Below are 26390 nucleotides of genomic sequence, written 5' to 3' on the forward strand. Positions count from 1 at the left end.
AGCCCTAACTGTGACTCGGGTCTGTGCACAACTAGCCCTAACTGTGACTGGGGTCTGTACACAACGAGCCCTAACTGTGACCGGGGTCTGTACACAACTAGCCCGAACTGTGTCCGGCGTCTGTACACAACTAGCCCGAACTGTGACCGGGGTCTGTACACAACTAGCCGTAACTGTGACTGGGGTCTGTACACAACTAGCCCTAACTGTGACTGGGGTCTGAACATAACGAGCCCTAACTGTGACTGGGGTCTGTACACAACTAGCCCTAACTGTGACTGGGGTCTGTACACAACTAGCCCTAACTGTGACCGGGGTCTGTACACAACTAGCCCGAACTGTGACCGGAGTCTGTACACAACTAGTCCTAACTGTGACTGGGGTCTGTACACCGCAACTAGCCCTAACTGTAATCAGAGTCTGCACACAACTAGCCCTAACAGTGACTGGGGTCTGTACCCAACTATCCCGAACTGTGACTGGAGTCTGCACACAACTAACCCTAACTGTGACTGGGGTCTGTACACAACTAGCCCCCGGGGTCTGTACACAACTACCCTAACTGTGACTGGGGTTTGTACACAGTAACTAGCCCTAACTGTGACCGGGGTCTGTACACAACTAGCCCGAACTGTGACCGGGGTCTGTACACAACTAGCCCTAACAGTGACCGGGGTCTTGACACCGCAACTAGCCCTAACTGTGACCGGGGTCTGTACACAACTAGCCCTAACTGTGACTATGGTCTGTACACAACGAGCCCTAACTGTGACTGGGGTCTGAACACAACGAGCCCTAACTGTGACTGGGGTCTGTACACAACTAGCCCTAACTGTGACCGGAGACTGTACACAACTAGTCCTAACTGTGACTGGGGTCTGTACACCGCAACTAGCCCTAACTGTGACCGGGGTCTGTACACCGCAACTAGCCCTAACTGAAATCAGAGTCTGCACACAACTAGCCCTAACAGTGACTGGGGTCTGTACCCAACTATCCCGAACTGTGACTGGGGTCTGCACACAACTAGCCCTAACTGTGACCAGGGTCTGTACACAACTAACCCTAACTGTGACTGGGGTCTGTACACAACTAGCCCCCGGGGTCTGTACACAACTACCCTAACTGTGACTGGGGTTTGTACACACTAACTAGCCCTAACTGTGACCGGGGTCTGTACACAACTAGCCCGAACTGTGACCGGGGTCTGTACACAACTAGCCCTAACAGTGACCGGGGTCTTGACACCGCAACTAGCCCTAACTGTGACCGGGGTCTGTACACAACTAGCCCTAACTGTGACTATGGTCTGTACACAACGAGCCCTAACTGTGACTGGGGTCTGAACACAACGAGCCCTAACTGTGACTGGGGTCTGTACACAACTAGCCCTAACTGTGACCGGAGTCTGTACACAACTAGTCCTAACTGTGACTGGGGTCTGTACACCGCAACTAGCCCTAACAGTGACCGGGGTCTGTACACCGCAACGAGCCCTAACTGTGACCGGGATCTGTACACAACTAGCCGTAACTGTGACTGGGGTCTGTACACAACTAGCCCTAACTGTGACCAGGGTCTGTACACAACTAACCCTAACTGTGACTGGGGTCTGTGCATAACTAGCCCGAACTGTGACTGGGGTCTGTACACCACAACTCGACCTAACTGTGACCAAGGTCTGTACATAACTAGCCCGAACTGTGACTGGGGTCTGTACACCACAACTAGCCCGAACTGCAACCAGGATCTGTACACAACTAGCCCTAACTGTGACTGGGGTCTGTACACAACTAGCCCTAACTGTGACTGGGGTCTGTGCACTCTAACTAGCCCGAACTTTGACCGGGGTCTGTACACAACTAGCCCGAACTGTGACCGGGGTCTGTACTCACTAACTCGCCCTAACTGTGACCGGGGTCTGTACACAACTAGCCCTAACAGTGACTGGGGTCTGTACACCGCAACTAGCGCTAACTATGACCGGGGTCTGTACACAACTAGCCCTAACTGTGACCGGGGTCTGTACACCACAACTAGCCCTAACTGTGACCAGGATCTGGACACAACTAGCCCTAACTGTGACCGGGGTCTGGACACAACTACCCCTAACTGTGACTGGGGTTTGTACACACTAACTAGCCCTAACTATGACCGGGGTCTGTACACAACTAGCCCGAACTGTGACCGGGGTCTGTACACAACTAGCCCGAACTGTGACTGGGGTCTGCACACAACTAGCCCTAACTGTGACTGGGGTCTGTACACAAGTCGCCCTAACTGTGAGGAGGATCTGTGCACAACTAGCCCTAACTGTGACTGGGGTCTGTACACAACTAGCCCTAACTGTGATCGGTGTCTGTACACCACTAGCCCTAACTGTGACCGGGGTCTGTACACCACTAGCCCTAACTGTGACCGGGGTCTGTACACCACTAGCCCTAACTGTGACCGGGGTCTGTACACAACTAGCCCTAACTGTGACTGGGGTCTGTACACAACTAGCCCTAACTATGACTGGGGTCTGTGCACTCTAACTAGCCCGAACTGTGACCGGGGTCTGTACACAACGAGCCCTAACTGTGACCGGAGTCTGCACACAACTAGTCCTAACTGTGACCGGAGTCTGTACACAACTAGTCCTAACTGTGACGGGGCTCTGTACACAACTAGTCCTAACTATGACGTGGGTCTGTACACCGCAGCTAGCCCTAACTGTAATCAGAGTCTGCACACAACTAGCCTGAACTGTGACCGGGGTCTGTACACAACTAGCCCGAACTGTGACTGGGGTCTGTACACAACTAGCCCTAACTGTGAGGAGGATCTGTGCACAACTAGCCCTAACTGTGACTGTGGTCTGTACACAACTAGCCCTAACTGTGATCGGTGTCTGTACACCACTAGCCCTAACTGTGACCGGGGTCTGTACACCACTAGCCCTAACTGTGACCGGGGTCTGTACACCACTAGCCCTAACTGTGACCGGGGACTGTACACAACTAGCCCTAACTGTGACTGGGGTCTGTACACAACTAGCCCTAACTGTGACTGGGGTCTGTGCACTCTAACTAGCCCGAACTGTGACCGGGGTCTGCACACAACGAGCCCTAACTGTGACCGGAGTCTGCACACAACTAGTCCTAACTGTGATCGGAGTCTGTACACAACTAGTCCTAACTGTGACGGGGGTCTGTACACAACTAGTCCTAACTGTGACGTGGGTCTGTACACCGCAACTAGCCCTAACTGTAATCAGAGTCTGCACACAACTAGCCTGAACTGTGACCGGGGTCTGTACACAACTAGCCCGAACTGTGACTGGTGTCTGTACACAACTAGCCCTAACTGTGACCAGGATCTGCACACAACTAGCCCTAACTGTGACCGGGGTCTGTACACAACTAGCCCTAACTGTGACTGGGGTCTGTACACTGCAACTAGCCCGAATGTGACCGGGGTCTGTACACAACTAGCCCTAACTGTGACCGAGGTCTGTACACAACTAGCCCTAACTGTGACCGGGGTCTGTACACAACTAGCCCTAACTGTGACCGGGTCTGTACACAACGAGCCCAAACTGTGTCCGGGGTCTGTACACAACTAGCCCGAACTGTGACCGGGGTCTGTACACAACTAGCTCCCGGGGTCTGTACACAACTAACCCAAACTGTGACTGAGGTCTGTACACAACTAGCCCTAACTGTGACCGGGGTCTGTACACAACTAGCCCTAACTGTGACCGGGTCTGTACACAACGAGCCCAAACTGTGTCCGGGGTCTGTACACAACTAGCCCGAACTGTGACCGGGGTCTGTACACAACTAGCTCCCGGGGTCTGTACACAACTAGCCCAAACTGTGACCGGGGTCTGTACACAACTAGCCCTAACTGTGACTGGGATCTGTACACCGCAACTCGACCTAACTGTGACCAGGGTCTGTACACAACTAGCCCTAACTGTGACTGGGGTGTGCACACAACGAGCCCTAACTGTGACCGGGGTCTGTACACAAGTAGCCCTAACTGTGACCAGGATCTGTACACAAGTAGCCCTAACTGTGACCAGGTCTGTACACAACTGCCCTAACTCTGACTGGGGTCTGTACACCACAACTAGCCCTAACTGTGACGAGGATCTGTACACAAATAGCCTTAACTGTGACCAGGGTCTATACACAACTAACCCTAACTGTGACTGGGGTCTGTACACCGCAACAAGCCCAAACTATGACCGGGGTCTGTACACACTAACTAGCCCTAACTGTGACCGGGGTCTGTACACAACTAGCCCGAACTGTGACCGGGGTCTGTACACACTAACTAGCCCGAACTGTGACCGGGGTTTGTACACAACCATCTCTTACAGTGACTGGGGTCTGTGCACCGCAACTAGCCCTAACTGTGACCGGGGTCTGTACACAACGAGCCCTAACTGTGACCGGAGTCTGTACACCACAACTAGCCCTAACTGTGACCAGGATCTGTACACAACTAACCCTAACTGTGACCGGGGTCTGTACACCGCAACAAGCCCTAACTGTGACCGGGGTCTGTACACAACGAACCCTAACTGTGACCGGGGTCTGTACACAACTAACCCTAACTGTGACCAGGGTCTGTACACAACTAGCCCTAACTGTGACCAGGTCTGTACACAACTAACCCTAACTGTGACTGGGGTCTGTACACCGCAACCAGCCCGAATGTGACCGGTGTCTGTACACAACCAGCCCTAACTGTGACCGGGGTCTGTACACAACTAGCCATAACTGTGACCGGTTCTGTACACAACTAGCCCGAACTGTGTCCGAGGTCTGTACACAACTCGGCCAAACTGTGTCCGGGGTCTGTGCACACTAACTCGCCCAAACTGTGACCGGGGTTAGTACACAACGAACCCTAACTGTGACTGGGGTCTGTACACCGCAACAAGCCCTAACTGTGACCGGGGTCTGTACACAACTAACCCTAACTGTGACCAGGGTCTGTACACAACTAGCCCTAACTGTGACCGGGGTCTGTACACAACCAGCCCTATCTGTGACCGGTTCTGTGCACAACTAACCCGAACTGTGTCCGTGGTCTGTACACAACTAGCCCGAACTGTGACCGGGGTCTGTACACAACTAGCCCCCGGGGTCTGTACACAACTCGCCCTAACAGTGACTGGGGTCTGTACACCGCAACTAGCCCGAACTGTGACCGGGGTCTGTGCACAACTAGCCCTAACTGTGACCAGGGTCTGTACACAACTAGCCCTAACTGTGACCGGTGTCTGTACATAACCAGCCCTAACTGTGACCGGGGTCTGTACACAACGAGCCCTAACTGTGACCAGGATCTGTACACAACTAGCCCTAACTGTGACCTGGGTCTGTACACAAGTAGCCCTAACTGTGACCAGGTCTGTACACAACTCGCCCTAACTGTGACAGGGGTCTGTACACAACTAGCCCTAACTGTGACCGTGTCTGTACACAACTAGCCGAAACTGTGTCCGGGTTCTGTACACAACTAGCCCGAACTGTGATCGGGGTCTGTACACCGCAACAAGCCCTAACTGTGACCGGGGTCTGTACACAACTAACCCTAACTGTGACCGGCATCTGTACATAAGTAGCCCTAACTGTGACCAGGTCTGTACACTACCAGCCCGAACTGTGTCTGGGATCTGTACACAACTAGCCCGAACTGTGACCGGGGTTTGTACACAACTAGCCCTAACTCTGACTGGGGTCTGTACACAACTAGACCTAACCGTGACCAGGGTCTGTGCACAACTAGCCCTAACTGTGACTGGGGTCTGTACACAACTAGCCCTAACAGTGACTGGGGTCTGTACACCGCAACTAGCCATAACTGTGACCGGGGTCTGTGCACTCTAACTAGCCTGAACTGTGACCGGGGTCTGTACACAACTTGCCCTGTGACTGGGATCTGTACACAACTGGCCCTAACTGTGACTGGGGTCTGTACACACCTAGCCCTAACTGTGACCGGGGTCTGTACACAACTAGTCCTAACTGTGACTGGGGTCTGTACACCGCAACTAGCCCCAACTGTAATCAGGGTCTGCACACAACTAGCTCGAACTGTGACCGGGGTCTGTACACAACTAGCCCGAACTGTGACTGGGGTCTGTGCACAACTAGCCCGAACTGTGACTGGGGTCTGTACACAACTAGCCCTAACTGTGACTGGGGTCTGTACACCGCAACTAGCCCGAATGTGACCAGGGTCTGTACACAACTCGCCCTAACTGTGACCAGGGTCTGTACACAACTAGCCCTAACTGTGACCGGGGTCTGTACACAACTAGCCCCCGGGGTGTGTACACAACTAGCCCTAACTGTGACTGGGGTCTGTACACAACTAGCCCTAACTGTGACTGGGGTCTGTACACCGCAACTAGCCCGAACTGTGACCGGGGTCTGTGCACAACTAGCCCTAACTGTGACCAGGGTCTGTACACAACTAGCCCTAACTGTGACCGGGGTCTGTACACAACTAGCCCTAACTGTGATCAGGGTCTGCACACAACTAGCCCTAAATGTGACTGGGGTCTGTACACAACTAGCCCCAACTGTGACCAGGGTCTGTACACAAGTAGCCCTAACTGTGACCAGGATCTGTACACAACTAGCCCTAACTGTGACTGGGGTCTGTACACAACTAGCCCTAACTGTGACCGGGGTCTGCACACAACTAGCCCTAACTGTGACTAAGATCTGTACACAACTAGCCCTAACTGTGACTGGGGTCTGTACACAACTAGCCCGAACTGTGACCTGGGTCTGTACACAAGTAGCCCTAACTGTGACCAAGATCTGTACACAACTAGCCCCAACTGTGACTGGGGTTTGTACACAACTAGCCCGAACTGTGACCTGGGTCTGTACACAAGTAGCCCTAACTGTGACCAGGTCTGTACACAACTCGCCCTAACTGTGATTGGGGTCTGTACACCGCAACTAGCCCGAATGTGACCGGGGTCTGTACACAACTCGCCCTAACTGTGACCAGGGTCTGTACACAACTAGCCCTAACTGTGACCGGGGTCTGTACACAACTAGCCCCCGGGGTCTGTACACAACTAGCCCGAACTCTGACTGGGGTCTGTACACAACTAGCCCCCGGGGTCTGTGCACAACTTGCCCTAACTCTGACTGGGGTCTGTACACAACTAGCCCTAACAGTGACCGGGGTCTGTACACCGCAACTAGCCCTAACTGTGACCGGGGTCTATACACAACTCGCCCTAACTGTGACTGGGGTCTGTACACTCTAACTAGCCCTAACTGTGACCGGGGTCTGTACACAACTAGCCCTAACTGTGACTCGGGTCTGTGCACAACTAGCCCTAACTGTGACTGGGGTCTGTACACAACTAGCCCTAACTGTGACCGGAGTCTGTACACAACTAATCCTAACTGTGACTGGGGTCTGTACACCGCAACTCGCCCTAACTGTGATCAGGGTCTGCACACAACTAGCCCTAACTGTGACTGGGGTCTGTTCACAACTAGCCCTAACTGTGACCGGGGTCTGTACACAAGTAGCCCTAACTTTGACCGGGGTCTGTACACAACTAGCCCTAACTGTGCCTGGGGTCTGTACACAACTAGCCCCAACTGTGACCGGGGTCTGTACACAACTAGCCCTAACTGTGACCGGGGTCTGTACACAACTAGCCCCAACTGTGACCGGGGTCTGTACACTCCACTTAGGAAGGATATACTTGCATTGGAGGCTGTTCAGAGAAGGTTCACTAGGTTGATTCTGGAGATGAGGGGGTTGACTTATGAGGAAAGATTGGGCCTATATACATTGTGGAGTTCAGAAAAATGAGGTGATCTTATTGAAACTTATAAGATAATGAGGGGGCTCGACAAGGTGGATGCAGAGAGGATATTTCCACTCATCGGGGAAATTAAAACTCGGGGACATAGACTTAGAATAAGGGGCCGCCCATTTAAAACTGAGATGAGGAGAAATATATTCTCTCAGGGTTGTAAATCTGTGGAATTCTCTGCCCCAGAGAGCTGTGGAGGCTGGGTCATTGAATATAGTTAAGGCGGAAATAGACAGATTTTTAAGCGATAAGGGAGTAAAGGGTTATGGGGAGTGGGCAGGGAAGTGGAGCTGAGTCCATGATCAGATCAGCCATAATCTTATTGAATGGCGGAGCAGGCTCGAGGGGCCAAATGGCCTACTCCTGTTCCTATTTATGTTCTTAGCTCTCACTGTGATCTGGGGTCTGTAATCCGGTTAGCTCTTAACTTTTTGCACCTTTCTGTTCCCACAGAGTGTCCTTGCTGGTTCTTTACACTTACAGAGATGATTGCTACAAGATTCTGTTCTAGTGAGGCCCGTGGCTTGAAGGTTGTACAGAAGGGCTGCACTGACCAGATTTGTGCGTTAGGGGAATGTCATGAGCTGGAGTGATGTTTCACAACACAGGGAACATTGTAATCAATACAGATTCTCCCATCCAATGTGTTGTATCGCGACATCCTTCTTAGTAATGCAGTGTGTTAAACCACATGTCATCCAGTCAACGCTCTTCCGGATTGTTGTCTGTTCTGCACTTTCATGCATTTCTCCCCCGACCCCACCGAAATATGCTGACTGTCGATGGACTCCAGTTTTATGGAGGCTCTAGTACATCACCCTGTGCGGCTGTTTTTCTAGGCGAGTGTGTAGACGGGCTATTGGACTGTGGCAGGCATCACACCGCTGCATCCTTTCCCACATAAAGCATTACGCATTGTGTCAGAATGTGAAATAGCTGCGAGTCCTTTCATGTTAAAAGTGCTGGGTGCTTTCCTGGCTGAGGTATGGTTGGTGTGTGTGACCCTGCCAGCCACAACATAACCAAGAGCACTCCTATTTTCGAGGCAAAACTGTTTACCCTTTCTCTATGAAATGCATCAATCTACGGTCCCTTGGTCTTTCCTCTGTATACGGTATGTTGCTTTATCAATCCCTCTAGATCAGCAGGTGGCTGTGACACAGTTGCCCTACTCGCTCTCCGCAGTTGGGCTGTGTTCAGCAGAAACCAGTTGCCTACCAGCCTGCTGAGAGGCATGGCACCTGTCTGCCCTTGGGTGCGAGACTCTTCAGTTCACAATGGGTCTGTCACCTCGTGGGCCCCAATTGATGGCTCCGTCACTTTGAGCCTGGGTGTCAGAGGTGAACTGTCCGTCAGCTGGTACTGAATTTGAACGTTGCACAGGATCTCAGTGCGCTGAACCTGCCCTGGTTTTGAATGCGTTAACCTGAAGGAGAGGAAATTTTGCACCTATGAGTTAGTTAGGAATCGTGGAGTACAATTTTAAACCCAGCGTATTCCTAAACCAGATCCAATCTGCGTGTGATCATTATATCAGGAGATTGTCCCCTTCACCAACAGGGCACCCCATGTGCGGGCAGTCACTCGGGCCACGTCGAGGAGCTGAAGGGCTTGATCGGCCTCGAAACAAACTATTGTTGAGTAGCTCACCTGTAATGACGCATGCTGGGAATCTTGTCAAATTAGATTGGCACAGCCCCTCCCTCTCTGGTGGTTTCCCAGCTCCTGCATATAGGTTGCATAGTGCAGCCTTGCATCACTGACACCAACCAGAATAACGCTTAAGCTGAACTTGTAGAATTGAAAGAACGTTCTATATTTAATCAAAAGTATTGATGAAAATAAATGTAGCCTGCATTCTGGCGAGGTTTGTTATGGCTGGTGTTCAGCTATTGGGAATAATTAAACATGAAGAATATAAACGGTAGACATTTTAAAATCATGGAGTATCTATAAATCACTTGGAGCTTTCATACTGCTGTCGTGCTGGAGAGAAAGGGCTGGTGTTGCTGTGTGAACAATCAGAGCAACAAGGAAATCTGAGCCCTGAAGATCCATAGGGGTTTCCCCCAATCTCCTGTTGGAACTTCAGCAGCAGATCATTGGGATCCCTGGAGAACGGCTGCTTATGCCATTTTGCCAGGGTGTCTGCTGGTATCTTGGCAGGAGATCGGAGCAACTTCCAGGGAACTTCTTTTATAATTGAAATTTAAATCATTCTGAGGTGTGAGATTCGACGCTGTGAATTTTAATTGTTTTCTCTAGATTTGAAGAAAAAGAATAAATAGTTTTTCTGCATGTGTGTAATTCCTGCACACTAAATTTTCTCTGTATCCTATTGCTTGTTAACTTTGTTCTTACACACACACCAGGTATCCAAGCCTCTAGCTGGCAAAACATACAGGACATATGTATGTGTGAAGGAGCAGGCAGTGCTGTTAATCTTTTAGTTCCAGCGGGCTATCAAACCTAGCCAAGATTGATTGTATATGACAGGTTTGTCTCCAAAATTAGATTGGAACATTCTCGATCTAGTTTCTTCTGTGTGTAGACCCACTGCCCGAATGTGCAATCTCCCAGCACTGGCTTGTGTCAGAAATGGAAAGCTAGCACTGAGTAGGGCCACTGCTTCAGAAATGATTGTTACGGCACATTTTTCAGGACAGATTAAAGGCATTCCCTTACACTTGACCTGAGCAACCTTACTGCTGCTACATTAGTTAAAAGAGGGTTAAATGCTCCCTTATTTCAGAACTAATGCCCAAAGTCTTACTAAAAAAAGCATTCCGCTATACTGTCATACTTTATCAACAAAATCTTCATTTCAGTTCCTCAATGAAGCTTTTTCTTGCACATCTAACCAAAAACCATCACCTCTTCCTCCATTTAACCCTTCATCAGCATGTTTTCATTCTTTGTTTGTGCTATTTTCCTGATCTCAAATAGAACTCTCCTATTTCCACTGAAGTTTGCTGTTTTGGCCCCCCTCAGCAGCACAATACTACAGACTAAAGTTGTGTTCAGTAAATTGTAAATGTCTACAGACCATTCATTTAAATAATCTGTAATTGAAACAATTTTCAGTAACCATCCTGAAAGTTATTTTGTGGATGCTGCCCATGTGTTGGTGTTCGTGCCCTTGTTACAGCAGGTGCCCATAGATAGTCACACAAATACATGAATGGTTTAAACATAAATTACACAAAATATACAACAGCTGCTTGTTTTTTAAAAATATAATACTCTAGTTGTAATGAACTGAAGGAGCAGAGGGTGAGAGTAGGAGAAAGGTCAAACTATTTGGGGCACTGACACAATTTGCTGGGCTGTAAATTAAGTTCCTAATCTCAGGAATATCACTCTGGCAAACTACTTTTCCACTGGGAGGGTAAACCAAAGCAGTGACTGGAGGCTCCTGGGTCACTAACGAAAGCCTGAGGGCAGGCGCCTCCTTAATCTTCCTGCTTCAGCGCTCGGCAACCCAAGGAAATAAATAAATGACGACAAATTGCTGATTTAGCTCGAAATAAACCGAGAAATGAGCAAGAATTGTTCCATAGTTCAGCATTTGGTCCAGTAACACAATCAGAATTGATATGGCTTAACTCTTCTTGGCCAACACCTTCTCCAAGACCATCAGAATGATGTCTTTATTGTTCATCACATTGTAGCAATTCAGATCAATCAACTGGTCAAACTCAGCCGGGGTGTACGTAAAGTTCACGGTGTTGTACGGAGAATTCTCAGCCTCCAGGACAAAACTGCCAAAGTCTTTATCTTGATCAGATGTACGTACAACCCCTACAATAGGTACAGACAGCAGTGACTGACAGCACGACTCCGATCCCTTCCAACAATTTACATTTATATATGGCGTTTTAACATAGTAATATATCTCAAAGCACTTCATGGAGGAGTAAACTAAGATTGAGCAGCAGCAGCAGAGCTGGAGGCTTTGCATGGACTTAGAGGCAAGTTTACAAGGAAGCTCTTGAAAGTAAAGAGATAGAGCAAAGGGGAGAATGGTGTCCAGACCACTGAAGGTGGACCAGGAGTGGGATGCAGTAACAAGCAGGTCTAGTGGAGTAGGTTGCAGAGAAGGGAGGAGCAAGACTACAGGGATTTGGAAGGGAGAATGGGGATTTTGACTTCACTGGGGTCAGGAGCCACTGGAGGTTAGCAAGGGCGGGAGTAAAAGGGGATTTTGGTCTTCGTGCAAGGGAAATGTGGGTGAGGTGCTTTCAACAAGTTTATGTAGAACTTGGGAGCCAACAAGGAGAATGAAGGAAAAAATCGAAGTGGGAGCTGACAAAAGGTATGGATAAGGATTTCAGTGGAGGGGAGAGTGACGTAAAGGTGAGAGGGAGAGGTGGCTATAGAGCTGTGTGGCAAAGGTCCTTCAGATAGGAAAGGAAGGTTAGAGATAGCACAGTATTGGAGAGGACGGGTGCTTTTTGAGGCATACATTTCTGACAGCGGTTTTAAAGGCAGGACAGCCTGCGGAAAGAGCCACTATGTGCGCACTGGGTCCAGGAGTGGTGGTTGGGCGATGAGGAATTGGCTGAGAGAGAAAAAAAGTGGAAGAAATGACGCTGAGGCAGTCACGTGGATAGTCTCAATTTTTATGAAAAAAAGCCATGAACTCCTTTAATATTTTTATTCGCCATTCTTTAAACTTGAAAGCAGCTTTTTGCAACTCTGTGCACTGCCATCGTCCCTCACCTGGGGCCTTGAATTTCCGGAATGTAGCATTAGTGAGTGGAAAGTGAATCACTATGGGAGTTTGGGGATTATTTTCATCCATGAAGACGTAGCATTCCTGCAGGCTGTTCTCCAGTATGTTTGTCACATCGATCTTGGGGAAAGGGATGTCATGTTCCGAACAGTATTCCTCAGTCGTCTTCAGAACCTGGATAGGAGGGGAGAGAGAGAAAGAACAACAAAGTTAAAACTAATTACCTGTCTACAGTTAACTTTGGGATGTAATTGAAAAATGCACCGATGGGTTTCAAAAATACGCTTGTGTGCAAAGTTATCAATATATCGGTTACTGGGCAGTACATGTTTATTAACAGGTCTGGAGTCTGGAACTCACTGCCTGAAAGGGTGGTAGAGGCAGAAACCCTCACTACATTTAAAAAGTACTTGGATGAGCACTTAAAGTGCCGTAACCTGCAGGGCTACAGACCAAGAGCTGGAAAGTGGGATTAGGCTGGATAAGCTCTTGGTCGGCCGGCACGGACACAATGAATCTCCTTACGTGCTGTAAATTTATATGATTTTATGATTAACTTGTTTAATAGCTCCAGGAAACTTCCCGGCTTCCCTGGGCAAACTGGCTTACTACGTTTTCAGCTAACCGATTCCTCTTTCTTCTTTCCCCCCACCCCCCACTAATATTAGAGTAACAAAGGCACTGAAACATGGAAGTGGTTCATTCTCTGCTTTGATAGATTGTACGTAGAATGATAAAAAATTAACACTTGCTGACACGTGACTGGTTTTCTTGCATCCTTCTGTGCATCAGTGGCCAACTACACAATGCAAGAATGTAAACTTCTAGTCAAAACCTAATGTCACTGCTTTCAACAAGGATAATAACATTGATCAGCCACCCATACTTTTCCAAGGGTATAACTGTTAACTGGATGACTATCCAGCACTGCATTTTGCTTTATTCCAGTGGGATAGAACCATGGACATTTTAAGTCAAGAGATTTTTAGTTAATCTCTTTTGTATTCTGGTTAAGTCTGTTGCCAGAAACTGGCTATACAGGGATGTGTTTAAATAGTTGATGTGGATGGAACATATGAAATAAGTTAAGTGATACCCTGACCAGGACAATGGTCATTAGAGCAATCCTAAAGACTTCACTAAACATTACTGCTGAGTCTCGGATAAAGAGGACGAGTGTGTGGGGAGTATGGATTTTCAGGCTCCACGTTATATACAAAGAACAGTAGTGGTGTCTGTTTTTCAGCAGTGTCTCCCTGACTATATACTTTTTTAATTTGTTTGGCAATGTGGGTGACCCCAGCATGGTAGTATATATTGCTCATCTCTTGTTGCCCTGCGGGCAGTAAGATTCAACCACACAGTGTGGGACTGGAGTAAGACCAAGTAGGGGCAACAGGTTCCCTTTAGTGAACCAGATGGGTTTTTATGACAATCTGGCAACTTTCATGGTCATTTTCTGGTGCCAGATTTATTGAATTCAATTTCACAACTTGCCCCAGTATGATTTGAACTCATGATCTCAGGGTTGCTGTTGCACTACAGTAACCACCAGGCTATCAAGCACGCTATAACATGGACATGCGACAAGTACCAAACTCCCATCCGCCTCTGTATCTATATTTTCGACCTGTCTTTGTAAATGAGGGAACAAATACATTGCAGTTCCATTGTTCATAAACTGAACACGGTGTACATTCTGCTCCATGGGGAGAAATACAACCTGTAGGGCAAGACAGATGGAGAGTTGTCACAGCACTTTGCATAGACTCTGATCCTCACCTTGAATGGTGATCCACGGCTAAAACTAAAAGACAGGATGATATCAATGCATCTGTGTGACCGCAGAGCAAGGGGAAATGCCGAATTATTCAAGAACCCAGCATCAACAAAGTACAGCTGATTTTTCATTGGAGTCAGATTGTTCGGAGAGGCGTCCGCAAGATCAGCTAAAAAACGTTTACAAAGGCATAAATGAAAAATAAAAAATTATTTAATTCATTCATAGAAACATAGAAAATAGGTGCAGGAGTAGGCCATTCGAGCCTGCACCACCATTCAATAAGATCATGGCTGATCATTCACCTCAGTATCCCTTTCCTGCTTTCTCTCCATACCCCTTGATCCCTTTAGCCGTAAGGGCCATATCTAACTCCCTCTTGAATATATCCAATGAACTGACATCAACAACTCTCTGCGGTAGGGAATTCCACAGGTTAACAACTCTCTGAGTGAAGCAGTTTCTCCTCATCTCAGTCCTAAATGGCCTACCCCTTATCCTAAGACTATGTCCCCTGGTTCTGGACTTCCCCAACATCGGGAACATTCTTCCTGCATCTAACCTGTCAAGTCCCGTCAGAATCTTAAACGTTTCTATGAGATCCCCTCTCATCCTTCTAAACTCCAGTGAATAAAGGCCCAGTTGATCCAGTTTTTCCTCATAAGACAGTCCAGCCATCCCTGGAATCAGTCGAGTGAACCTTCGCTGCACTCCCTCAATAGCAAGAACGTCCTTCCTCAGATTAGACCAAAACTGAACACAATATTCCAGATGAGGCCTCACTAAGGCCCTGTACAACTGCAGTAAGACCTCCTATACTTAAATCCCCTAGCTATAAAGGCCAACATACCATTTGATTCTTCATCGCCTGCTGAACCTGCATGCCCACTTTCAGTGACTGATGAACCATGACACCCAGGTCTCATTGCACCTCCCCTTTTCCTAATCTGCCGCCATTCAGATAATATTCTTCCTTCGTGTTTTTGCCCCCAAAATGGATAACCTCACATTTATCCACATTATACTGCATCTGCCATGTATTTGCCCACTCACCTAACCTGTCCAAGTCACCCTGCAGCCTCTTCGCATCCGTCTCACAGCTCACACCGCCACCCAGTTTAGTGGCATCCGCAAACTTGGAGATATTACAATCAATTCCTTCATCTAAATCGTTACTGTATATTGTAAAGAGCTGGGGTCCCAGCACTGAGCCCTGCGGCACTCCACTAGTCACTGCCTGCCATTCTGAAAAGGACCCGTTTATCCTGACTCTCTGCTTCCTGTCTGTCAACCAGTTCTCTATCCACGTTAGTACATTACCCCCAATATATGCGCTTTGATTTTGCACACCAATCTCTTGTGCGGGACCTTGTCAAAAGCCTTTTGAAAGTCCAAATACACCACATCCACTGGTTCTCCCTTGTCCACTCTGCTAGTTACATCTTCAAAAAATTCCAGAAGATTCGTCAAGCATGACTTGGTCCGATCCTGTCACTGCTTTCCAAATGCACTGTTATTTCATCCTTAATGATTGATTCCAACATTTTCCCCACTACTGATGTCAGGCTAACCAGTCTATAATTACCCGTTTTCTCTCCCTCCTTTTTTAAAAAGTGGTGTTATATTAGCTACCCTCCAGTCCATAGGAACTGATCCAGAGTCGATAGACTTGGAAAATGATCACCAATGCATCCACTATTTCTAGGGCCACTTCCTTAAGTACTCTGGGATGCAGACTATCAGGCCCCGGGGACTTATCGGCCTTCAATCCCATCAATTTCCCTAACACAATTTCCCACCTAATAAGGATATCCTTCAGTTCCTCCTTCTCACTAGAACCACTGTCCCCTAGTACATTCGGAAGGTTGTTTGTATCTTCCTTTGTGAAGACCGAACCAAAGTATTTGTTCAATTGGTCTGCCATTTCTTTGTTCCCCATTATAAATTCACCTGAATCCAACTGCAAGGGACCTACGTTTATTAAGTTAACATCAACCTGACAAAACATTAGATAACAAGGACCAGAAGCCAAGTGTGTAATTTCAAAAGGGCTAATTTCAAGTATATGAGGGAACAGCTGAAGTAAACTGATGTTTACTTCATGGCCGGCGAGGACATGATGGGCAGAAATGGCCTCTTCCGTGCTATAAATTTCTATGTGGAGTGGGTTGTTCAACACTTCAGTAGAGGTGAAGACTCATTTAGAGGCATAATGCTGAACATGCAGGCTAACTACATACATGGCATCAGTAGGCACAGATGAATAATCAAGAACCGTAAAAGATTAGTAAAATAATCAGTAGTAAAGGAGGAATGAACTCTCCGAATCGTGCAAGGAGACAGGTAAAGAGGCTCACTGGGTTAAATGCAAGAACATGCAGAAACATGCCTGGAGAGTAACTGGGGAACGTGGAAAATACAACCTATGAGCACAAGATAGTCAGCATACTACATGATTACTTCCTCCAATTATTCCCGAAAACCGACAAACAACATGGTCGTAATTAGTAGTAATCTAAGAATAATTAATGGCTTTGGTATAAACGAGATGAAATTCTTAGACTGGTTCAGAGCTCAAAAACAAATAAATCCTATTGTATATTTTACACCCTCAGAACATCTCACAAAATGTTTCACAGGCAGAAAGTTGCTTTTGAAGTGTAGTCACTCTGGATTTGTAGGCAAAGGGAATAACTAATTTGTGTACAGCACGAACACAAATGAGACAAATAACTAGTTAATCTCTTCTGTTTGAGAGATGAATTACATAGAATTTACAACATAGAAACGGTAGATGCCCCAAAGGTGCCTCCTCAAACTTTACTTAGAAACATAGAAATTTACAGCGCAGAAGGAGGCCATTTCGGCCCATTGTGTCCGCGCCGGCCGACAAAGAGCTGCACGGCCCTTGGTCAGCAGCCCTAAAGGTTACATAGAAACCTATGAACAATGATGGAAAGGCAAAGAGCACCCAGCCCAACCTGTCGGCCTCACACAACAGCGACACCCCTTCTACTGAAAACATCTATACTCCACCCCAACCAGAGCCATATGGTCTCCTGGGAGAGGCAAAAACCAGATAAAAACCCATGCGAATTTAGGGAGAAAGAAATCTGGGAAAATTCCTCTCCGACCCATCCAGGCGATCGACACTAGTCCAGGAGATCACCCTGGCCATATTCTATTCCCTGCAGTACTTACCATTATATCTGCCAACAAAAGATCATCCAGTCTAATCCCAATTCCCAGCTCCAGGTCCGTAACCCTGCAGGTTACAGCACTTTAACTGCCCATCCAACCATCTCTTAAAAGTGGAGAAGGTTTCTGCATCCACTACTCTTCCAGGCAGCTTCAACTCACCCTATCAACATATCCTTTAGTTCCTTTTTCTCTCATGTACTTACCTAGCTTTCCTTGAATGCTGGCCAGAACACTGGGAGAACTCCCTGTTCTTTAATACTGTTGGGATCTTTTACGTTCACCTGAACAGGCAGACAGGGTTTTGTTTTAGTGTCTCAATGTAGCACTCCCTCAGCACTGAGCTGAAGTGTCAACCTAGATTATGTGTTCAAGTCCCGAAATGGAACTTGAACCCATAACCTTCTGACTCAGAGGTGAGAGTGCTACCACAGAGCCAGAGCATTACGGTGGACATGGGAGGAAATTTGTCAGGAATTCCTGGTCAGTATAATTGAGTCCAAGAACACCGGGGGTCCCATCAAATTGAAGAGGCACATAAATTGGCCAGAAAATGTAGCATAACCTGAGGACTGGGAGAAATTTAGAATTCAGCAGAGGAAGACAAAGGGTTTAATAAGGAGGGGGAAAATAGAGTATGAGAGGAAGCTTGCATAAAAACTGACTGCAAAACCTTCTATAGATATGTGAAGAGAAAAAGATTAGTGAAGACAAATGTAGGTCCCTTGCAGTCAGAATCAGGTGAATTTATAATGGGGAACAAAGAAATGGCAGACCAATTGAACAAATACTTTGGTTCGGTCTTCATGAAGGAAGACACAAATAACCTTCCGGAAATACTAGGGAACCGAGGGTCTAGCGAGAAGGAGGAACTGAAGGAAATCCTTACGAGTCAGGAAATTGTGTTCGGGAAATTGATGGGATTGAAGGTCGATAAATCCTCAGGGCCTGATAGTCTGCAACCCAAAGTACTTAAGGAAGTGGCCCTAGAAATAATGGATGCATTATGTTAGATCTCTTAATTTCCAATGAAATACGAACTCCGATTGTAGTTTTAATGTACTTTATTTTGGCCGCAGTAACAAGCTCTTGGCTTTAAGCCAGGTCTTTGTCCTTCTGAGACCACATGGTCACAATGGCTGTACTTATACCTGGATCAATTTACAGAAAAGAACGCGCCTTCTTTGACCTTATTGGCTCAATTAATAGTCTTTTAACCTTTTAATTGGCTCGCTACCCAAGGGTCCTAAAATGTCAAGTTGATTGATGACTCAATGCAACATGCTACCACTCATGTAGCATCTCTGACTTGTTGTCTGTGAATTTTCACAACCTGTCTAAATGCAGCCTGTTTGAATTCTCCATCAATCCCCCCCTTTGATTCTTTCACAAACTGAATCATAAAACATCAGGTATCACTGGTTAAACATTCTACAAAATAATTTCATACATGTTAATATAGTTTCCTTCTAAAATTTGTTGATGTGTTTCGCCACATGTCCGGACTAGTAGCTTCCACACAAATTTACACCAACCCGAGGTCCATCGTGGCCACAATGGAAGTCTGGTTTTAGTAGGTTAATTAACCTTATTCCAATTTAATCCAAATCAATATGTGAGTTCAACCAGTAAACAACCTTCCCTTAAGTATAACATACCCCTGTGCCACGTACAGACGGTATGCTGGGACCTGCAAGGTATCTCACATGCGGGACAGCAGCTACAGCCACCTGGTCGCAACAACATTTAATCAACATAAACAAACAATAGAAAAGTAAAATAATTACAACAAATAGAATTAAACCTTCCACCAATGAAGTTCCTATTGAACCTAGCCATTCAGTGACTCCGCTCCACAAAGTGAATGATGGGGGTTGCTTAAGTTTTTCTACCTCCTTTTGGATATGCTCCGCTAAGTGGGTAATTTCTTCGGAGCTATCTGGGATATATGTGCAACACTCAGTTCTGAGTAGGGCGCAAGTACCTCCCTTTTCAGCCAGGATGTAATCAAGGGCCAGTCTATTCTGTTGGGCTACTGTGCGGATTGCTACCATTTCTGCATTGATTTTAACTAGGGCCTCTGAGGTATCATTGGCTACCCGTTCCACAACGGATGCTATGTTAATGGATTCCCTTGCCAGTCTGGCGGTCCCATACCTGGGGATCAGAATGGCAAAGAACCTCTCTGTTTCTGTGATAGCTCTTAGGATGGTGTAAATATTCCGACAGTGACTTTATATGATACATATAAGGCACAATGTAGGCTAAATAGCAGGATCCCGTCCAATTCTGGGGCAACCAAGGGTAGGCCTTGTGGCCACACACCCAATAGGTGCCATTATAGGCAATGAATGTTAGCTGTTTCTTTGTCAGCAACACTCCGGGACCTGTCCAGGCTTTTCCATCTGTTTTATTCAGAATCCCCGTTACGTTAAAAATTCCCACATCGGCCCAGTTTGGACGGTTCCGTGGCTTGATTATAATTCCGGGAGCAGTTACTATACCCCATATTTTGGCCTCCTTTGATGTTTCTAATCAGACAGACTAAGTCCCCTGGTCTTCCTATTCCCGTTGTATTAGTGATAACAAAAAATGGGGGCCGTTTGGAATTATTGTAGCACGGTTGGTATCCCCCTTCAAAGGTAGTCAGATTGTAACCTGCTGACTTCCATTTACGTGCCCAGTTTTCCATATCCTGAAACGCATTGCCTGTTTTGTTTTGATTAATTATCCACTCAGCCATTTCCGAGATATTCAAGGGAACTGGCCTCAAGGGAATCCCTCCCTTTGAGTGAATAGGAATATGCGCACACACCCAACAACTAGAAATGTTACCTTGTTTGGCATAAATGTATGACATATAAATACCTTTTTATATATGTAATTCCCTTGCTACTCTACTATTTCCCTTTGGTGCAGAGGGTCGGCTAGTAAGAAGTAGGCCTATGCCTAGAATACCTACAATCAATAATACAGTAAATTTATACATTTTCTCAAAAAGTAATTGTCCTTATTAGATTTCAGCTTCAGTTACGGGTGCTCGTTTAACGTGTGAAGCATGGATCCAGGCTTTCTTTCCTTGGACTTTAACAGCTGCCTAGGTGGTCAATAACACTTGGCACTCAAAGGTTCTTTATGCAACTTTTTCACATACACCCAGACTCCCGGGATGATGTCGTGTCCTCCTTCAGGAGGATTACCCCAAGCTGCCGATACCTGTCGGGAAACAGAACTAATAGCATTGGTTAAGTTCTGACAGTATGATAACAAAGTGTCACTCATTAAGTGAACATCAGCTTTCCGTAAATCGATAGTTCCTGGCAGCGACATGGGTCTTCCTGTTTTAATTTCAAATGGGCTTAGACCTGTAGTTCTGTTCGGGGTTGCCCTAATGCTACATAGCATTATTGGTAGTGCCTGGGGCCATGGTGTTCCTTCTTGGTGATATTTGGCAAGCCGTTGTTTCAGAGTTCGATTCATTCGCTCTACTTGTCCTGATGATTGTGGATGATAAGGACAGTGTAAATCCCACGTAATGTTCAATAACCTACAGACTTCTTGGCAGGCAGCACCTGCGAAGTGTGTTCCCTGATCTGAGTCAATGCTACTCGGGACTCCCCATCGGGGAACACAAGACCTTTGCAGTGTGATTGGCTGCGGCTCTTTTAGTTGGGACAGCTTCTACCCATCTAGAGAATCTGTCGACCATGACAAGAATGTTAGTGTATCCTTGGCATGAAGGAAGAGATATATAATCAACCTGCAGATACTGGAATGGTCCGACAGGGGCAGGGGGCCTCAGTTGGGGCATTACACAGCGGTCTGCTACCTGCTGGGCATGTTTTTTAAATCCCCGACCCCACCAGATTTTCTGGAACCGTGCCGTCATCTGTTGTGAGGCCAAGTGTCCCCACGAGTGGATCTGTTGGGCTAAAAAAGGCATAAGCGCTTGTGGCGTGACTGGCTTGTCAGTAACTCTTTGTCTCCAGACACCATCTTCGCATAGCTTAATTCCTGCCTCAATCCATGTCCATTTTTCCTCTCGGGAGCACTCGCCTTACATTGTGTCAGAGTCCTGAGTGCTTTCAATCTGCACATCTGTGTTGTTTCTTTTGGAGGAACAACCTGTGAGGCGGCATCTTTAGCTGCCTGGTCGGCTAGGGCATTTCCCTGTGCTTCTGTGGTGTTTTCCTTGGTATGGGCCTTATACTTCAGGATGGACACTTCCTGAGGTAATTGTATGGCCTCCAGTAAGTCTCGGACTTCTTTTCCATTTCGGATAGGTGTACCAGCAGCAGTGAGAAATCCTCTATTCCGCCATAACAGACCAAAGTCGTGAGCAACTCCAAAAGCATAACGCGAATCTGTGTAGACATTAGCTGTCTGTCCTTCTGCTATTCGACATGCTTCTGACAGGGCCCATAACTCGGCCTGTTGTGCTGACGTTCCTGAGGGTAAACATCCTTTTGCCACTACCTCATATAAGGTTGTAACTGCCCGTCCTGCTTTTCTGATACCATTGTCAACAAAAAAGGAACCATCTGTAAACAGGATGAGGTCTGGGTTGTGCAGATGTTCCTCTGCTGCTAAGGTTGCTTCTTCTGTTTCTTTTAAAATCTCCACGCAGTCATGCTCTTCACATTCTCCCCACTCTTGCTCCCTCGATTCTGACATCGGGAGCATAGTTGCGGGATTAACCGGGCTGGCCCGGAAGATATGCAGATTAGGAGCTTCCAAAACTGCTGTCCAGCGGGTCCATCTTGCTGCCGTCACCTGAGACATTCTATTCATAGACAGCAAAGCGTGTACGGTGTGGGGACACTTGACAATCAGCTTTTGGTCGAGGACTAGACCCGCAGTGGTCATTACCGCTCGACATGTAGCTTCCATGGCCCTTAGGCAACTTCCCCATCCGAGGGCTACCGCATCCAGGTCTTTGCCGATCCCCATGTTTTTGTGTCAGTATAGCTGTCATATATCCTCCTTTCTCATGGACAAACAGGGTAAATGGCTTACCACTGACGGGGATTCCCAGAGCCGGTGCCGAACACAAAGCCTTTTTCAAACTCAGGAAGGCCTCTTGCTGTTCCTTAGTGAGGGTGATGGCTTCTTTAGAGGCACGTTTCCCCTTTAAAATATCATTCAGTGGCTGAGCAAGCTGTGTGAAGGAGTCAATCCAATTTCTGTTAAAGTTACACAATCCCAAAAAAGACCTTAGTTCCTGAATAGTGGTGGGTTTTTTAGCAGCCTGAATGGCTGCAGTTCTATCCTGGGTAAGTTCTCTTTCCTTGTGAAATCTTTTGTCCCAGCTTCTTGGGATATTTGTGCTTTGTCGATGCTGGCTTTATGTCCTTTCAGCCGAAGGTGGTCCAGCAAAGCTCATAAATCTTGTTCATGCTGTTCTTCCGTGTTTGAAGCTAGCAGGATATCGTCTACATATTGGGTGACTGTGGATGACAGGGGAGATAATTCTCGCAAATGGCTTTGTAAAGCCATGTGGAATACCGTAGGGCTGTTGTGGAAACCCTGCGGTAACCGGGTCCAAGTATACTGTTGTCCTTGGACCGTGAAAGCAAACCACTGTCGAACCTCCGGTGCCAGAGGCACCGACCAAAATCCGTTGGCCATATCTATAACCGAGAAATATTTATATTCCGGTTTGAGGGCATTAAAAATGGTGGAGGGATCTGCAACCAAAGGAGCTTTTTGATCAATACACTGGTTAGCTTTCCTATAATCGACAGTCAAACGTCAAGTCTCATTACATTTCTGTACCGGCCACACGGGGCTATTGGAGGAGCTATGCGTTTTAATAAGCACCCCTTGTTTCTCCAATTGCTGAATAACCGGTAAGATTCCCGCGATGGCAGTTGGACTGATGGGATATTGCTTAGTGCATGGAGGCTTGGTCCCGGTAAATGACGCAGGCTCCATCTGGAGTAGGCCACAATCGTTCTTATCTTTAGCCCATATCGGGTGTTCCTTCAATTCTTCTTTCTTCAAAGTTCTAATTGACCATGTCACCCGACCATTCTCGAAATGCAACGATGAATCTACTTGGATTAGAACATCCATTCCCAAAAGGGGTTGATCTACTGGGCCTATCCAGACCGGCGTGGTTAGTTCATGTGGACCCAGCCCTATAAGTACCGGTGTTGTCCTTTTAATTTCCATTTTATGGCCCCCAATTCCATAGGCTGTACGTGCCCTACCATCCAACGGCAAAACGTCTCCATATTGTAGGGGTAAGCATGTTAATTCCGCCCTGTGTCTAAAAGACAGTCCACATCCTTATCACCCACCCTCACAGTTATATATAGCCCATCTCCCCTCTGTTGTAGTAGTGCGAGGAGGGGGGCTAGGGTGGGCTCTAACCGTTTTTTGCTATCCCAAGTAACTCCTTCTGTTGTTGTATTGTCAGTCGCTTAAATGCTTCTATGAGGTCGTTATCTTGTGACAAGCCTGGTTTGTTGGCTGAATTGTATCCCTGGCTGCGTCCTCTTCTCCAGCCACGGCCTTTCTGTTTTGCCCTGCACGTCTTGGCCCAGTGACCTTCTTTCCCACAATAATGACATTTTCCGGGTAATTTTCCTCATGACTGTTTATCGGAATCCTGGGATTTCCATCCCATAGCCTGTACAGCTCGGACTTTAGCTCCCATATCCCGGTCTAATTGGGTACATCGATCCACCAATGCTGTAAAGGTAGTTCCTCTACCTTCCCAGTCCGGTAACACTACCTTAAGCAGTTTGGACAGTTCTGGCTTTAGACCTGCCACGAAAGCTGCTTTCAGGGGTCCAAACACTTGTTCATCTATTTCCTCATCCGTATTATTCATACCCGAATGTTCTAGCCACGTGCATCTAAACCGCTCGTCATACTCCAGGACCTCCTCTGTTCCTTTCTGTTGGCAGGCTGCAATTTTTCCCCAGTCTGTCTTAGCTGGACTGAAGGCTTGCAGCCAGTGTTTAATCGCTTCCCATCCTGCGTCTAATTCTTGCTCATCCTGCCCCAAAGCTTCTTCTACCTTGTCGTGCAATTTTCTTCCCTGTGTTTTTGGCACCATTATGGTCAAAATTTGCACTCCGTCCCAGGGATGAAGTTGATATATATTTCTTAAGCGGTCCAATTGGTCCCACGTTTTTACTCCACCTTTCTTTGGATTGGGCAATTCCTTGGACCATTTATCAATTTTCTCTGGGTCTGCCGGATCATGAAATAAGTATTCTGCAAAAACCCTTTTCCTCTTTTTTTTGGTTCCGCCCTCATCCGCAGTCTCTTCTGATTTGACTACAACTCGTCTTTTTTTAAACGGGGCAAAGCGCACCCCTAATTCTTCATCCTCCGACCCTGTATCGTCGGAGGATTCAGAATCCGAATCTATTCCTCGGTCGTGTCTTCGGGTTTGCGCTTTTAATTTATCCAAACATGGATACCCTGGGAATTGACCGATACATTTTCCTTTTCCTATTACTGTCTCTTGACCTAATGATTTTTTCCATTCTTTAATTTCACCTTTAAGATCTTTAACTTCCGCTTCCAGCTTTTTAAGTTCAAGTTTTTTCTGTCGCAGCTGTGCACAAACAGCTTGCAATTGATCCTTTGTACTGGTCAGTTCTCGATCATGTTGGGAACGCATTATAATTTCATTCCGGTTCGGATCTTTCCCATAACCGCTAGGGACCATCTAGTTCGCTCCTTATTTTTCATACGGGTCGTTTTTCCCCCGACCTTTTTAATTTCGTCCAAAGACCATTGTCCTTTGGAGGTTCCGTACTTTTGTTCGATCTTAATATAGGTTTTAGATAAATTGAATTGTTGCTCTCTGTATTCTTTCAAGTGTTCGAGAATTAAATCTAGCAAAACTTCAGGTGGTGCCTGCCCACCTTTAACAGTTGTAGCCAATTCTTTGCTCTTATCTCCTGCTGCCATAATACTGATTTCTTTACTGGGGTCTCGAGTCGTAGGCTTTCCAGCCGATCAATAGGTCGATGATTAATTAACTAACACACCGCCGAAGTTTAGACGTCTATGGGACCTCGAGCCGACTACCAACCCGAGGGTTCACAAACCGGAGGCTTTCGGAATCGCGTAGAAGGAGGCGAATTTAGACTTTTGACCGAGGACTTTTATAACGAGGAGTCCTTACCTCAGTATGTAGTTCCGATGTCCAAAATTCAGTTTCTTCCCTCAGCGATCCTGTTCGTGACACCAAAATTGTTAGATCTCTTAATTTCCAATGAAATACGAACTCCGATTGTAGTTTTATTGTACTTTATTTTGGCCGCAGTAACAAGCTCTTGGCTTTAAGCCAGGTCTTTGTCCTTCTGAGACCACGTGGTCACAATGGCTGTACTTATACCTGGATCAATTTACAGAAAAGAACGCGCCTTCTTTGAGCTTATTGGCTCAATTAATAGTCTTTTAACCTTTTAATTGGCTCACTACCCAAGGGTCCTAAAATGTCAAGTTGATTGATGACTTAATGCAACATGCTACCACTCACATAGCATCTCTGACTTGTCTGAATTTTCATAGGCTGTCTAAATGCAGCCTGTTTCAATTCTCTATCACATTGGTGGTCATTTTCCATCATTCTATTGATTCTGGATCAGTTCCTATGGATTGGAGGGTTGCTAATGTAACCCCACTTTTTAAAAAAGGAGGGAGAGAAAACAGGGAACTATAGACCGGTTAGCCTGACATCAGTAGTGGGGAAAAAATGTTGGAATCAATTATTAAAGATGTAATAGCAGCGCATTTTGGAAAGCAGTGACAGGATCGGTCCAAGTCAGCATGGATATATGAAAGGGAAATCATGC

At 46.8% G+C, this 26390-nt stretch overlaps 2 protein-coding genes across 8 annotated transcripts in view; one reads left to right on the plus strand and one right to left on the minus strand.

The window, feature by feature from the left end:
* eif2ak4 (eukaryotic translation initiation factor 2 alpha kinase 4) overlaps nt 1-10177 on the plus strand; it is a 189496-nt gene extending 179319 nt beyond the window's left edge. For all 4 annotated transcript variants that reach the window (XM_070878735.1, XM_070878736.1, XM_070878739.1 and 1 more), the window contains one exon: nt 8309-10177. In XM_070878735.1, coding sequence (XP_070734836.1) covers nt 8309-8366 — 58 coding nt within the window. In that variant the 3' untranslated portion in view covers nt 8367-10177. The remainder of the gene's footprint in view (nt 1-8308) is intronic.
* Nucleotides 10178-11076: 899 nt separating this feature from the next.
* Nucleotides 11077-26390, minus strand: part of LOC139263138 (cytosolic phospholipase A2 zeta-like) — a 202217-nt gene continuing 186903 nt past the window's right edge. For all 4 annotated transcript variants that reach the window (XM_070878746.1, XM_070878745.1, XM_070878743.1 and 1 more), the window contains 3 exons: nt 14373-14539; nt 12578-12764; nt 11077-11656 (listed from right to left, as the gene is read on the minus strand). In XM_070878746.1, coding sequence (XP_070734847.1) covers nt 11457-11656; nt 12578-12764; nt 14373-14539 — 554 coding nt within the window. In that variant the 3' untranslated portion in view covers nt 11077-11456. The remainder of the gene's footprint in view (nt 11657-12577; nt 12765-14372; nt 14540-26390) is intronic.

Source organism: Pristiophorus japonicus, chromosome 4, assembly GCF_044704955.1.
Source record: "Pristiophorus japonicus isolate sPriJap1 chromosome 4, sPriJap1.hap1, whole genome shotgun sequence".
NCBI lineage: Eukaryota > Metazoa > Chordata > Chondrichthyes > Pristiophoridae > Pristiophorus > Pristiophorus japonicus.